The sequence below is a fragment of the Aphelocoma coerulescens genome, chromosome 1A (genome assembly GCF_041296385.1).
Source record: "Aphelocoma coerulescens isolate FSJ_1873_10779 chromosome 1A, UR_Acoe_1.0, whole genome shotgun sequence".
NCBI lineage: Eukaryota > Metazoa > Chordata > Aves > Passeriformes > Corvidae > Aphelocoma > Aphelocoma coerulescens.
In genome coordinates, this window is record NC_091014.1 from 77,015,986 (window position 1) to 77,029,234 (window position 13,249).

The 13,249-nt window shown below is 41.4% G+C and overlaps 1 protein-coding gene and 1 long non-coding RNA gene across 6 annotated transcripts in view; one reads left to right on the forward strand and one right to left on the reverse strand.

The window, feature by feature from the left end:
* PTPRO (protein tyrosine phosphatase receptor type O) overlaps positions 1–13,249 on the reverse strand; it is a 174,446-nt gene that overhangs the window by 39,764 nt on the left and 121,433 nt on the right. For 4 of the 5 annotated variants that reach the window (XM_069003568.1, XM_069003567.1, XM_069003571.1 and 1 more), the window contains 6 exons: positions 11,558–11,710; positions 9,496–9,942; positions 8,932–9,093; positions 6,059–6,258; positions 3,639–3,759; positions 1,550–1,743 (listed from right to left, as the gene is read on the reverse strand). In XM_069003568.1, coding sequence (XP_068859669.1) covers positions 1,550–1,743; positions 3,639–3,759; positions 6,059–6,258; positions 8,932–9,093; positions 9,496–9,942; positions 11,558–11,710 — 1,277 coding nt within the window. Of the gene's footprint in view, positions 1–1,549; positions 1,744–3,638; positions 3,760–3,845; positions 3,986–6,058; positions 6,259–8,931; positions 9,094–9,495; positions 9,943–11,557; positions 11,711–13,249 lie in introns of those variants that run through there. The other variant, XM_069003572.1, reaches the window with a different exon arrangement.
* Positions 6,194–9,275, forward strand: LOC138104378 (uncharacterized). Its single transcript, XR_011148046.1, has 3 exons — positions 6,194–6,282; positions 8,807–8,909; positions 9,192–9,275. It is a non-coding gene; the product is annotated as an uncharacterized lncRNA (long non-coding RNA).

The window sequence follows — 13,249 nt, forward strand, 5'->3', positions numbered from 1 at the left end:
TTATCCACGTTGACACCAAAACCTTGAAGATGCTTGGACTTCTTCTGACATGCCCCTGGCTAATAGTGAAAATACCAATATCACTTTGACAATTTTCACAGAAGTTGCAGAGCACAAAATGAATGAAGCAACTAAACAGAGTGAAAAGAAAAATTCAGATCCAAAGGTTCTTGTCAAATGTCAACCCTCCAGCAAATAATACTTGATTATTTCATGCTGTTGGAGACATTGATCTTTGATTCTTCTCATTGTTGCTTCAGAACACACCACTCAGAGATGTCAGCAGATCATAGGGATCACAGCGGGATTCTGGAGCACCCCTAGAGAACCCAACCAAAAGTTCACCAGTACCTACCTGTACATTAAATGCCACAACAGAAGAACAGGGAAACATTCTTTTCCTAATTCACGCTTACTCTTTAAAATTATCTGTGAAGATATGCTCACTTTAGCTGTGATACAGCACTGCTGCATTTCAGACTGAAATCCAGACAAAGGAATTCCAACTTGGCTTCCCTGAACAGGATTTGCAACAGTAAGGGACAACATCATCTCCTTTTCTAATGAACCACATTAACTCTGGATGACAGCTTTATTTCTTGGATGACTTAGATCACTCAGCTATTAATCTATTTGTGCTGAGTCATGATTACAAGATATTAATTACTAGTTTGGTAAGTTATTTTTGTTTTTAATTTCCCTGGAGATTTATGTGCTAAATTTATACTCACACACCCAATTACAGGAAAGCCGTTGTAGCCAAAATGACTCCACAAATGGTATTATGCAAATCAATTACAGTAAATCACTGTGGCTCTCACCAGCAGCAGAAGTTATTGCTATCTTTTTTGCATACTCATAACTTTCTGAACAACTAATTTCAGCTGGAATTGCTTTCTGTCTCGCACTACAGCGAATTCTGAATAAAATCTGTTCACCTTCCCCAGGAAATAATGGAAAAGATGAGGAAAATTTCACTTTATATCTGCAAAGATGCCTGTGAGTATATGTATGAGTGCGTTCTGATAGAGACCAGTGTTCACCTAGTTAAAACCCTGGCCTAAGATCTTGCAGCTTCAGAAACATGAAGGCTGTTTTCACAAAAACCTCTCCACAGCTAAGGCTTCCAGATGGCACACTGAGAGACCAGCCTGCAAGCCCCAAATCCATACTATCAATATTAATTATGTAGATAAGGCTTTGGACTGCACCCCCTGAGGAGATGATGGAACTTTTAAAGCCTTGACTGACAAACTGACCCACAAACTGAAGCTGCCTCTGGACTTGCTGAACAACAACAACAGGAAAAGAGGCTCATCTCCTGTCTCACTGCTCTGCTTGAAATTCAGCATGGTTCAGCTGGCATTGCCTTACTTTAGAATGGAAAATGCCTCTAGCACCCTGGCCATTTTCTCTGCTTTGCTGGGGTAAAAAGTGCCAGGTTTAAAGGCATATATACACATTCATGGGGAAAAGGCTGGGAAAGAAGTGTCACAAGGTGCCAGGGCCACACAGGCATGGGAAAGCAAGCAGGTAATGGTGACTTTACCACAGAGGCAGTCAAGGAGACGGTTGCTGCTATTTCATAGTAGGTTGTCCACTCCGATGTCATCGTTGATGGGTTGAAGTAAAACATTTCTACAACATATTTCCTGAACACCCCGAGGAAAGGTCTGTTCCAGCTCAGAACCACAGCAGTAGGTCCCAAAGGGTAAAGTGTCAGATCCTTTATTCCAGTGGGCACTGTAAACCAGAAATTATGGTTAGTAATGTGCACGTGTTATCAGATGCACTTTATTTTAAAATGGTATCTTTCCTTAATCAAGTCCTACTTATTTCTGGTTTTTTCACAACTTTAATTCCCAAGAACATCTTCGTCACAAGGGGCTGAATACCATTTTTTAAGCATTTGTCCTCCAGTTTAAAACCAGTTTTTCAGAAGTGGCTACGGACCACTTGGTGTTGGCTGCTTAGCTTGAGATAAAGTGCACGGCTTGCTTTTTCATAAATGGAGGGTTCCATTCTACCCTGAAAATCAGGATGCTTAGGAGTTGTTTCAAGATGCTCAAAAACAAAAGCATCAAAAGCCAGAGCACTGCAAGACAGAAAAGTTTTCATCTCTAGCCCTCCTTCCCTGGGGAACCTAAAGGTTCTGTCATGTATTGCTATTCTTGCCTCACAGACAGTGACACTGAGAAAGAGGAGTCAAGTGATTTGAAGAATGTCACATAAGGGTCAACTTCTGCAACCTGTATGGTCTGGAAAGCAATTATCCTTCATGACTTCACTGAGGCCACTTAAATAAGGACTTAGTGCTGACATTTGCCAGGGTTGCAGAGCCCCAGCTATTGCACACCGGGTCAGAACCTAGACCAGCACCCAGATTATTTCAGCCCATGTTAGCACATGATTGCCTTTACCTTTATAAATCATTTACCATCTCCTTGCTTTGCTTTCTCTACAACTGCTAATAGTCACCCTGTGAAAATGAGCCTTAGGATAAACATGGGGAGAACTGAATACTTTTTAAAGTGCATTTTATTTTATTTGACTTTCCTTCATTGTTAGCCACCATAATTTGTTTTTCAGTTCTATTATTTTAGTATCAAATTCAATAACCCGTTATGAAAACTCACATGACTGTTGTTTTACTGCATAAAAAGAGTCCCTTTGTAATAAGAAAGCTATGAGATGTTCTGTTCAGAAACTGATTGCCATTTTGAGTTTTTTAAGAATCTTTCATGGTTGTAAGGCCATACAAAGTGGAGAAAATGAAGCAACTTATTTATTTTGGGTATACATGATTTTACTTTTGCAAAATAAAAGTAGAACTTTTCAGGTTTTTGAATTAGAGTAAGAAAGATCAAAAGCTTTTGCAAAAACTGCCCAATTATAGAAATTTTAATATTAAAGTATATATAAATATTTACTTATTAATTTTTCCTTTACTGAAATATAGCATACTTATAAAATTTTTATTCAGACCAAATTTATGAAAATATGTAAGAAGATTGCCTGGAAAGAAAAGGCTCTCACCATAATCATTAGGCCACATATTGGCTTTTTTTTAAGGATTAAATTCTTAACAGGTTAACATTATTTTCTGTTTCACTTTCTTCCCTAAATCACAGAGAGGAAGCAGCATTAAAAATACTGAAGATCTGTAACTTTCAGCCACCTGCTCTCCCACTGAGCAGACCTTTTGTCAAAAGGAGAAGCTGGGTGAGGCAGGTTGAGTATTTCTCTGCCAATGTAACTCTGTACACTGAATCTCTTTCTCTTTGCCCTCTCTCAATACATTTTGTTTAAGTGGTAATCTTAACAAAAGAAATTACACTGAAACGAAAAGATACTGAATTCTGTCCTAAATGACCCTTTATAGGAGCCTGGTGGAATCCTAAATCACAGGCAGTGGCTCTGCCTGTTGGACATAAAACCACATTCTTGAAAATGCTACTGTCAGTCTCACTTCTCATTTTCAAATCCCAAAGCCGAGAACAACACCAAGATCCACTGTTAAACTCAAGAAAATCAAGGCATGGTCTACAGGACTTAATGAACATACTACCTGTATTCAAAAAAAAAAAACATCCTAAAAGCAAATAAATGCATTTCATTCAGTAGGCTCAGGGGTTTACCAATGGAAAATGTGACAGGATCAGAAGGAGGTCCAACCAATGGTCCCTTCCGTAAGTAAACCACAACTTGGTACTGGGCACCAGGAACAAGATTTTCAATGAGGCTGCTGCTTGAATTCACCTAGGAGGAGAGGAACTCATCAGATATGAAGCACTCACTTGGTCAATAAAAGAATATTGAGACTGTACTTGCATGACTCCAGTTACAAAAGGCATGAATCCAAACACATTGGCATCGACAGCAAGAACTCCATTCATTAAGCCCCACATGGCAAAACTGTGGAAGTGGTCAGGACTGACTTCACAAACGATCTGGCTCAGAGAATTGCACTTGCCCGGCTGCATAAGGTCAGCTATCTCACTGCAGACCCACTCTCTCCTATTGTCAAAGTTTATTAAAATATTCAGGCTACATTATTCATTTTCAGGTGGTATCATTCAGGCCGGAGTATTTAGACCATGTGTTTTTAATTAAGAGCCTGAGGCTTTCCATCCCTCATCTGATGCAGCTCTGTGAGCTGAAGGCAGCATTTTGGGGAAGCTGTCTTCTGAGTGTGTGTACTGAGTGACTCCACAGTGAAATCAGAGAGGAAATAGTCTCTGTCACCTCCCCTCCACAGCACTACAAACTGTGACTAAGGGGCACTGGGATTCTTCTCTTCAGTTTGAAAACATCACCGTTAACATTTCTGCTCTGCCACACCAGGTTTCAGTCAGAGCTGGAGGCAGAATTCCTGACCAAGTGATTCCTGGTCTGATACAACATGGAGAGGCTCACTGCCTGAAGACTCCACTAACAGCAAATGCACAGAGCAGCTTTGAGGAAAAGCCTTCACACACCCTTTCTAGAGCTGCAGGCTGGTATTTCCTACTAATATTTTCTTCACAACCTTTCCAAAGTCTGTATCACAGCCACCTCTGCACTGGTGGTTTACTGCAACGCACACGAATTCCATCAGTGCCAGCACAGATTTTGTGAGGAACAGAATTTGTCTTTACCAGCTGCTCTGGAAAGCTAAATCACTTTTAAATCATGTTAGAAATTTATAGACCTTTGCACTGAAATTTGCTCTTTTCAGCTCATCAAGGAGAAGTCAAACTGACAGCTATTAACAGTTCCAGGTACAGTAAGTTGATAAAATTTGATACAAATATATGTAATGACAGAAAGAAACAAATAACTGTATTTAGACCTTTCTACCTACTTGCAGTAAATACACATTTGCTTTTACAGATACCTTGTTTATTCACAGATTAACTTTAGGTACCAGTTTTTGAGTTTGTAGATGAGTCCTGTGGTATTTACTAAATCATAAATGCATATATTTGTGATCTGTGTTTATAATCACCCACTCTATTTCCTTCCCATTTAAATGACTGCACTTTTCAGAAATATAAGTAACAAGCTGATTCTGAAAAACAATTCTCAAATTGTCATGAAAAGACACTTCCAAACATTTAAATTCACAGCTATTCCTGAAATAAAACTCAGAATTTTTACAGAGATTAATTTTGAAAGGCATTTTAAGGGTTGCAAATTCTCAGTATTAATTAACTTGCAGGGCTGATCACAAAGTTGAAGGAGAGGAAGATTTACAGGGAGTGCCAGCAGTCCCCTTCCATTCCCAGGGGTGGGCTGAGGGTGCAGCAGGGCAGCACTGCAGCCCCTTGCAGACTCCTCCATCACACACATTTAGGGAGCCAGACAGAAGTCATGGCCCTGCTCAGAAAAAGGCTGTATCAGCATCTTGGTGGGGTTCCTGAGATGTGGGCTAAAACATCTTTCTAATTGAAGCCACGTGCCACTGATCTATCATAGGCACAGAGTCTGATGTGGGGTTGCACTCACTAAGGGTTTCAAGTAACAGGAAACGGTCAAGTTCTGGGGTTCAGGACTCCTAATGATTATAAACACAACCCATACAGAAGCCCTGAAGAACTGTTGTCCACACAAATCACAGGTGGTCTGAACTGCTATTTATTTCCCAGTGCTGATACCTTTTTCTATGGATGAAAAGAAAAGCTGACTTCTGATCATCCCAAAACTTCCAGAAAATTTACAGTCAGGTTCTGTATTCAAATGTGGGATAGCTAAGGAATAATTCATGCTACTTTGACAATAATGATGCATGTGAGCACCTCACTAATACAAATGTACTGCAGCATATGCCTGAGTGAAGGACTGGCCACAGCAAGTCCAGCAGAAATCCCATTTTAACAATCCTGTGGTGTCCTGCACATTTTCATTCCCGACTGCTGCGCTCTCCCCACCACTCTGCACCAGCCATGTCCCTCTGGACTGCAGAAGGGAGCAGCTGCCACTGTCCTCTGCAGCCTGATAGAGCCCTGGGGCACAAGGATTCTAAACAGCAGGACGGTTATTTCCTGGACTGCAAAATGCTCTGTCTTCTGCCCCTTACCTCAGTGCAGTAATGTTTTTCAAGCCTCTGACTTTCCTTTTGCTTCTGGCAGGTGAGGGAGAGCACAGACACGATGGTGCTGTTGCCACTGCTCTCGTGGGACGCCGTCCAGGATGTCAGGGCAGTCGTGGAGCTCAGCACCGTCACGGTCACATGCTGGGGCTTCTCAGTGAGCTCCTCTATCCACTCACCTGTGGGGCCTGGGACATGTTCCAAAAGCACAGGTGAGCAAGCCACTCTATCCACTTGAGGCACTTGTGATAAAACACCCCTCTTTCAGGGAATTACTTATTGCTGGTGAGGGAGGTTGGACTGGCAGCTGTCCACCTCCACAGCCCGCAGGCAGCAGAGATGGCAGCCCTGGGAAACAGCCTGAGGTTGCTGCTCATGCAGCAGAGCTGATGACACGACAAACGTGACTGTGAAAATTCAGACTGCAGTATTCTCTGTTGCTTACCAGAAACCACCCAGCAGTATCAGATTTGCTCCAAGGGAATGCTTAAAAGCAGTGACAGCCAATAATGTACAGATCATTGACCAATATTAAAGGATAAGCACACAGAATTTTTCGCCTCTCCACATACTAACACACCCTCTGAGCGTACCACAGCCTTGAAGCATGAAAATCAACTTCACAGAGGTCACCACAGTGAAGAATCTCACTCTCCATCAGACTTTTTGGAGCACTTGGTAGAGAACACAGCTTTAAACACAGACAAAAGAACAGCTTGGAAAATAACTTCAGCCAGACCTGGTAAAAATTTAGTATTTCATGAAAGTAGCCCATTTTTCTTGTCACTTTTAAGTGATACTTGTGACAGCTCTCTCCTTGACATTTTTCCTCTGTGCAACTCCAGTGGTAATTTACATTTATTGATAAAATAAAACAAATGCCAGAGCAAGAATGGGGTTTAAGATCAGCCTATAAGATTTGACTGCTATCTGGATGTAACAAAAATATGTAACACAAGCCAGTAATTTGACAGGATGATTCACCGACCAAGTGCTACAAGGAAAAGGTAAGACTGATGCTGTGGGCAAAATTTATTCACAGCAGCAGACCCACACCCACGCAGGTGACAAAGAGGAATTTGATCATTAGATTAATCTCTGGAGACAGTGGATGTACAGGTAGCTCTCACTATTCAGAAACTGTTTCAGCACTGGCATTAAGGGAGCAGAGATACCTCATGTCATGACCCAGAGTTGTAATCCCTACATAAAGCCTACTTGATCAGACTCATAAAAAGGAATGGAAAAGCAATTTCAACCTAAGAGTATTTGTGCCTATCTCCAATTCGGCATTTTACCAGAAATACATATAAAAATATCTAAAATACTGAGGACCTTGTGTTTGACAGAATATGTAAGACAACTGCCAAGAACCCTCATTTTGTTTTAAAGCCTCTAAAACTAACTGACAAAACCCAAAGAAACCAAAGGCTCTTATGTATTACATGTAAAATTAAAATATTGTTACGCTCCTGTAACAGTTTAATACTTTATACACAACGAGATTCGAATTCATCCTTAATTCAGCCATCCATACTCCTATACTTTGGATTAACATGTCCTCATTTCTCTCGGGTCCACAGTTAGCACACTTCATGGAGGACACTGTGTTAAATACTGCTTAATGAAAATCTGTCACACCTTGCAAAACAGAGTAACATTTGGGATTAATAGTGATGTTACATACATCTTTATCTACTTTGATGCTTTCCATATAATGAAGCTGTCTAGCTATTCCTAAAGAAAAGCAGAAGACAATGAAATTACAAGAGCAGAGACCCTCTCTCTCATGTGCTGTTTTCTTGATGTTTTCCCATTATTGTTTTTTTAACTATAAAGTTGTTAAGAACGGGAGAAATAGTGCAATTGCTATATCCAGTCCAGCATTATGATTAAGTCTAAACACTTAATACTAAGATACTGAGAATTTGTAGATGTTACGAGCTATTAAAGGCACAATTTTTATTCATAATATACTGAAGTACTAGAGTACATTTCCTTTTAATATGAATTTTTCTGCCAGCTTTAGCTACTGTGTCTTGCTGCAGCATTCATGGTTTGGGAAGGCATTATCTTCCTGCATGCAAAATTGTGCAGTGCTGAGAGATTCCCCTTTCTCATTCCATGGGCATTCTGTGGGGTATATCTATTTCCTTTTGCAGAAAAAGGTACAAAGGTGACCAGAGCCATTAGAAGGATAATGATCTGAATTCACCAACACCTGTCTCACTTGCTGATCTAATTGTCAGTCATGGTATTAGCTTACACAGCAGCGTATGATTACTTTGTCTTTTACTACATCTCCAGTTAAGAAACTCTGAGATTCTAAAGGGAAATAATAAATTACTTTTTCTCCTTTGAATTTAGCAGGCTGAACCCCTTCATCTAGTGTAATTTGCTCAGAGACCATGCCATTTCAGAGTTCAGTGTTTAATTGTGCAATTCCCATACTCTCAGCCTGAGCTGCCCTTCATCCCTAACCCAGTACATACTCCAGGAGTAAGGAAGTTAAATATTTCCAAGACTCTCCATAACCACCAAATTAATTCTTGGAATTAAATCCTCACTGTGAGAGGTGCAAAAGGGTGACTCGTTTCAGTGAGCCACTTCTGAACACTGACTCCATCACATCACCTGCTTTCAGTTCTTAAGACTGCCAAGATGGCACAACAAAGGCCCATCCAGGCAGGCTGCAATATATAACATATTTGCACTGTATTTCCTTCCCTGGCACAGGGAATTCCAGAAGACCAGGCCCTTGTGATCCATCAGCAGATGCCAGAGATGCCACAGTGGTCAAACTCTGCACGTTACAGCTGTGTTGCTTAGGGAGAAAAAGGTGGGTTTGATGAGATACTTACTGATATAAAAGCTAAGTGTTTTTGCTGATTGACTTCCCCGAACTTCACAAGAGCCAGAGGAGCTAAATGTTGTTACAGACAACTTATATTTTCCTGGTTCTTTCAGTTCAGCAACGAATTTGTGAGTGTCCTCACTCACTGTCAAAAATTCAGTTGCATTCTCTAAATCGGGGGGGAAAAAAAGTGCAGATTAATTGAAATTTGAAAGGTTCCAGCCACCAAGAAAATTATCTACATCAGAAATGCTAATTTTGTTTCAGCTGTGGGATTAAAAGGCATCCAAAAGGACTGCATCTAAACAGTGTGGCAGTGTGTACAACAGTATAAATCTTGTTTAACGAAAGAGAACTGCAAACTGCGATTTACTCCTCCTCCCTCACTTTTATGTTGCCCAGCCAGAAGTAGATGGATGCTATTCAATGCAAGAAACTCCTCAAGAAATACAGGGGCTCTAACAAAGCCCTCTGAAGCACCATACTAGATAATTAATAATTTGTAGAGGAGACAATCCACCAGTGGAGTTATAGAAAAGAAGCATGAGAAGGGCACAAGGCTCTGCTTTACCTTCCCTTTCAATATTGATATGGAAACCATCAAACGCAGTAGGGGGCTTTGGGGGCAACCAGGTCAGCACCATCTGCACAGGAAGGAAGGGAGGGGGCTCTGCTGTGGGTCTGCCAGATGTGTTGGCCTCACTGGCTTCATAATCACTGGAAACTGCATTGACAAACTCCTCTTCCCCCTCGGATGACTCGGCTTCGTTAGACCACCAGGATGGCTGCGAGGTGGTCTCGTACTCGGTGCCGTTGGAGCGGTCATCCAGCCAGGCTGCAGACGTGTTTGCTGCTGGGATTTCAGCTGGGCTGTCAGAAGGATGGCTAACTTTCTCTTTCCTTATGATTTCTTGGGGTCCCATGAAGGATTCTTCCGCAAAATTCCCACTGTGCTCTTCCCAGTTGTTTCTGTTGATCGGTACAATCTGAACAGAAATGTTTCGAGGTGGGTAAGGAACTAAAAGAGAAGCAAGGGTTAGTCTTTTAATAGGTATGTTCTGTACACCTTTAAATGTATTAATTCCCCAGACTAATAACAATTTTCTAGGCATTGTTTGAAATAACTTGTTCTTACTCAGATTCTCCCTTCTCTTATATGTTCTTATACATATACCAGAAGTGATTCTAGTGGGATCAAGTCGAGTATAAATTCACAGAATCATCACAAGTCAAGAATGCCAGGAAGTAAAGTAGATGTGCAGTCACAGTAAATCAAACTTGAGTGCTATTATAACAGCAAGGCTACTCAAGTGTGAATTTTTAACAGTGAATCTACATTTATTTTCTTGTGTCTTCCAGGAAGATCTTGATCATGGAAAAAAAACCCACCTCTGTAGAAATGAATTGAAATATATATGCAAAACTCATATATGGCATAGCTCATGTTAAAAAAAAACAAACTTCACGTTGCTGTAGGGCTTTTCATATGCTTTTAGCAGCCACCTTTTCACAAGCATTAAACATCAGTTTAAATTTTAATATTTGTGAAAGCTTGATCTTAAGATTTGGGTCTCCACAAGACAAGATTCTGGCACGCAAAGAAGCTACTTCAGCTGATGCCAGGACGTGAACACACAGCATTTTGTCTGTCTCACTGTAATTGCTTGTCTGCCTCTCCTTACACACTCTAACTGTGAGTAGCCTCTGCAAATAATTTTGTCTGGCACCTTTTAAGCTGGCATTTTACAGCACACTAATTTGTTCAGCTCCCATCCCAGCCACAGCCACTAACAGAAAACCAGACTCTACATTCTCATTGCAGTTCATGTGAAAAATGAGGGGTGGGAGGGCAGCAGGAAAAAAAAAAAGGTGATCCTGTTGGTTATGGTTCAGTATCTCAAGAACTGTATTTAGGACCATCAGGACAGAACTCAGCTGGCATCAGTTGGCTTTGTTCTGTCCAAGGCAATGGACCAACATGAGTGTATTCATCTGAAGATTTGGCCTTTTGATTTTTATCACTGGTTCATTTCACTTTGGACCTTGATAAACGTCTGCGGTCCAACAGATTAACAAAAAAGTTTTGGGCACTGTCCCAGGACCAAATTAAATTAGTTCTGGACCCTGAACAAATGCAATTTTCAGCCTTTGCAACATTGCTGTCTTGGAAATTAAAAGTTCATGCTTCAGGGCACAAACTGGCCGCCAAGTCGGGCAACTATGACATTCTTCTCCGTGCTGGAAAAGTGCACAGTGAGGAAAGCCTTCTCGAGCAGTTTAGCTATGATTCACTGCACAAGGAGAGAGACCAACAGAGATAGATCAATAGTCTGCTCAGTGCAGCTATTCCTGTGGCTTAAAAATTAATTCCTAGCAGAAGGCCCAGGATATCTCATGTGAAGCAGAAGTTATTTTCTAAGAAGCAAGCTTTTATGACAGGAACACCCACACAGATTTCCCTCTGCAGGGTTTGTACACACAAGCCTATGGAATAGCCACAACATCCTCCTCCCTTGCTCCCAGGACTGCCCCCACACAGACCCTCCTCTCTGTGGGATCAATCCCCTCCCCAGAGCAGCAAGAAAAGCAGCAATACAGACTTGGAAGAAGTGGTGTGTAAGAATTTTCTTCACCTGTTCTGTGCTGTTTGGGCTCATGCTGGACCCCGCTGTATTCCACGAGCGTGCTCTTGTTGAAGGTTGCTTCTGATACCAACTGAAATGTGATGTTACTGTAGCATATGCCTGGCAGCCAGTGATTGAAAACTGTTTTACCTTTAAAGAAATCTGCAGAAGGTTTAAAGCGAAAAGAAGAAAGGAAAAAAAAAGAGGATAATGCATCAAATGTTCACTTTCTGATAATGTGACTGCACATGGTGAATGGGCAATGTTTTAGATGTTTAAACATTTTTTCAGCCTGCTCTGAGACATGAAATTGTAATAATTCAGTTTGCCAACACTTTTCCTGGCTGTCAAAGCCACTTTGCTACCAGAAAAAAAAAAGGAAAAAAAAAAAAAAAGGGCCCAGCACAAGAAACATGAGCTGCTTTTCACCAACAAGGGAACTGAATCTGGCAACCTGCTCCACATGACACTGAATATCTCAAAGAGCATCTGACAGTTCCTGCAGACCTTTAACTGCTGCACGCAAAAGCCTCTTTGGTCTTTTGCTGACTGAGGCCCAACGTTCAGGGGGGACGTTCAAAGGAACACCCGCCTGCCATCGAGCACGAGCCACCAGCACAACAGTGTGGGCTGAAGAGAACTTGCTTAGGGCTATCTGGCTGTGGGAAGGAGCGTGCAAGCTGATTAGTGAATCTCCTAATTTAGGCTGACTCTTTTATTTATCAGCAGCTTTAGCGTTACAGCCCCTGGAACCATCTATTAGCTGCAGAAGATAAAAGTTACTGCTGGTATCCCTTTTGTTCTCTGGAAAGAGGTCACCTATATTTTCTGCTACGGTCCAGACTTTACCCTTCCTAACTTTTGGCACTTTACAGCATTGAAAATGTGATTTCTAGCCCCACTTTGTATTGTAGCAAGGAGACTCCCCAATTTTCTGACCTCCCTTCTGGAGGTGTGTATCTCCCTCTGCTGACTTTAAAGTGAGTTTACAATGACCAGTTTTCTGTTTTGGGATCCTTAATTCAGTGCGTAAAATTCAACTCGGCACCTACTGGATTGCCCAAAGGCATTTTACTGGCACTATGGAATGTTAAATCACTGGGATTTCAGGGCCCACAGAGTATGTGGGTGCCTTCCTCACCTTTTAGGGTGCTTCCCACAGGACAGCCCCGTTTATATCTCTGAGACAGATACTGTGCTTAAGCTATACTGCAGGGCGAAAGTTGTAAACAAATACATGAAAAGGTTCAGTTACAAACAGATAAAGAAAGAATTTGCTCTTTTTAGATCATTTAGATGGTTAGGGTGGTTGTTTGTTTAGGCTGGCTGTCTAGACTGTTAGATTGATTGCCCTTGATTAGATTAGTTTAAGAACACTGAAATTTCTATTATGCAGGAGGGTTTATTAGCTTAGGGACAACACTGAATGCTGCAGTAATGTACTATATACACTGTTAGCACTGTGTCACTGTATGCTGATACAGAATTTGGCTCCAGGTTTGGTCCCATGCCAATAATCAGGTTTATTGAATGGGTTTCCCTCCTCTGGGATATCCCAGAGCTTTCCTATCTGCTGCAGACCAAAGAGGAAACCTTTGTCAGAAGGAAGAGCCTGGGAGCTTTTGTATTGCTTTGGACTGCCACACAAGCACCAGCAACTGGGGATTCCTTTCCAGGCTGATTTCAGCCTGATTACAAAAA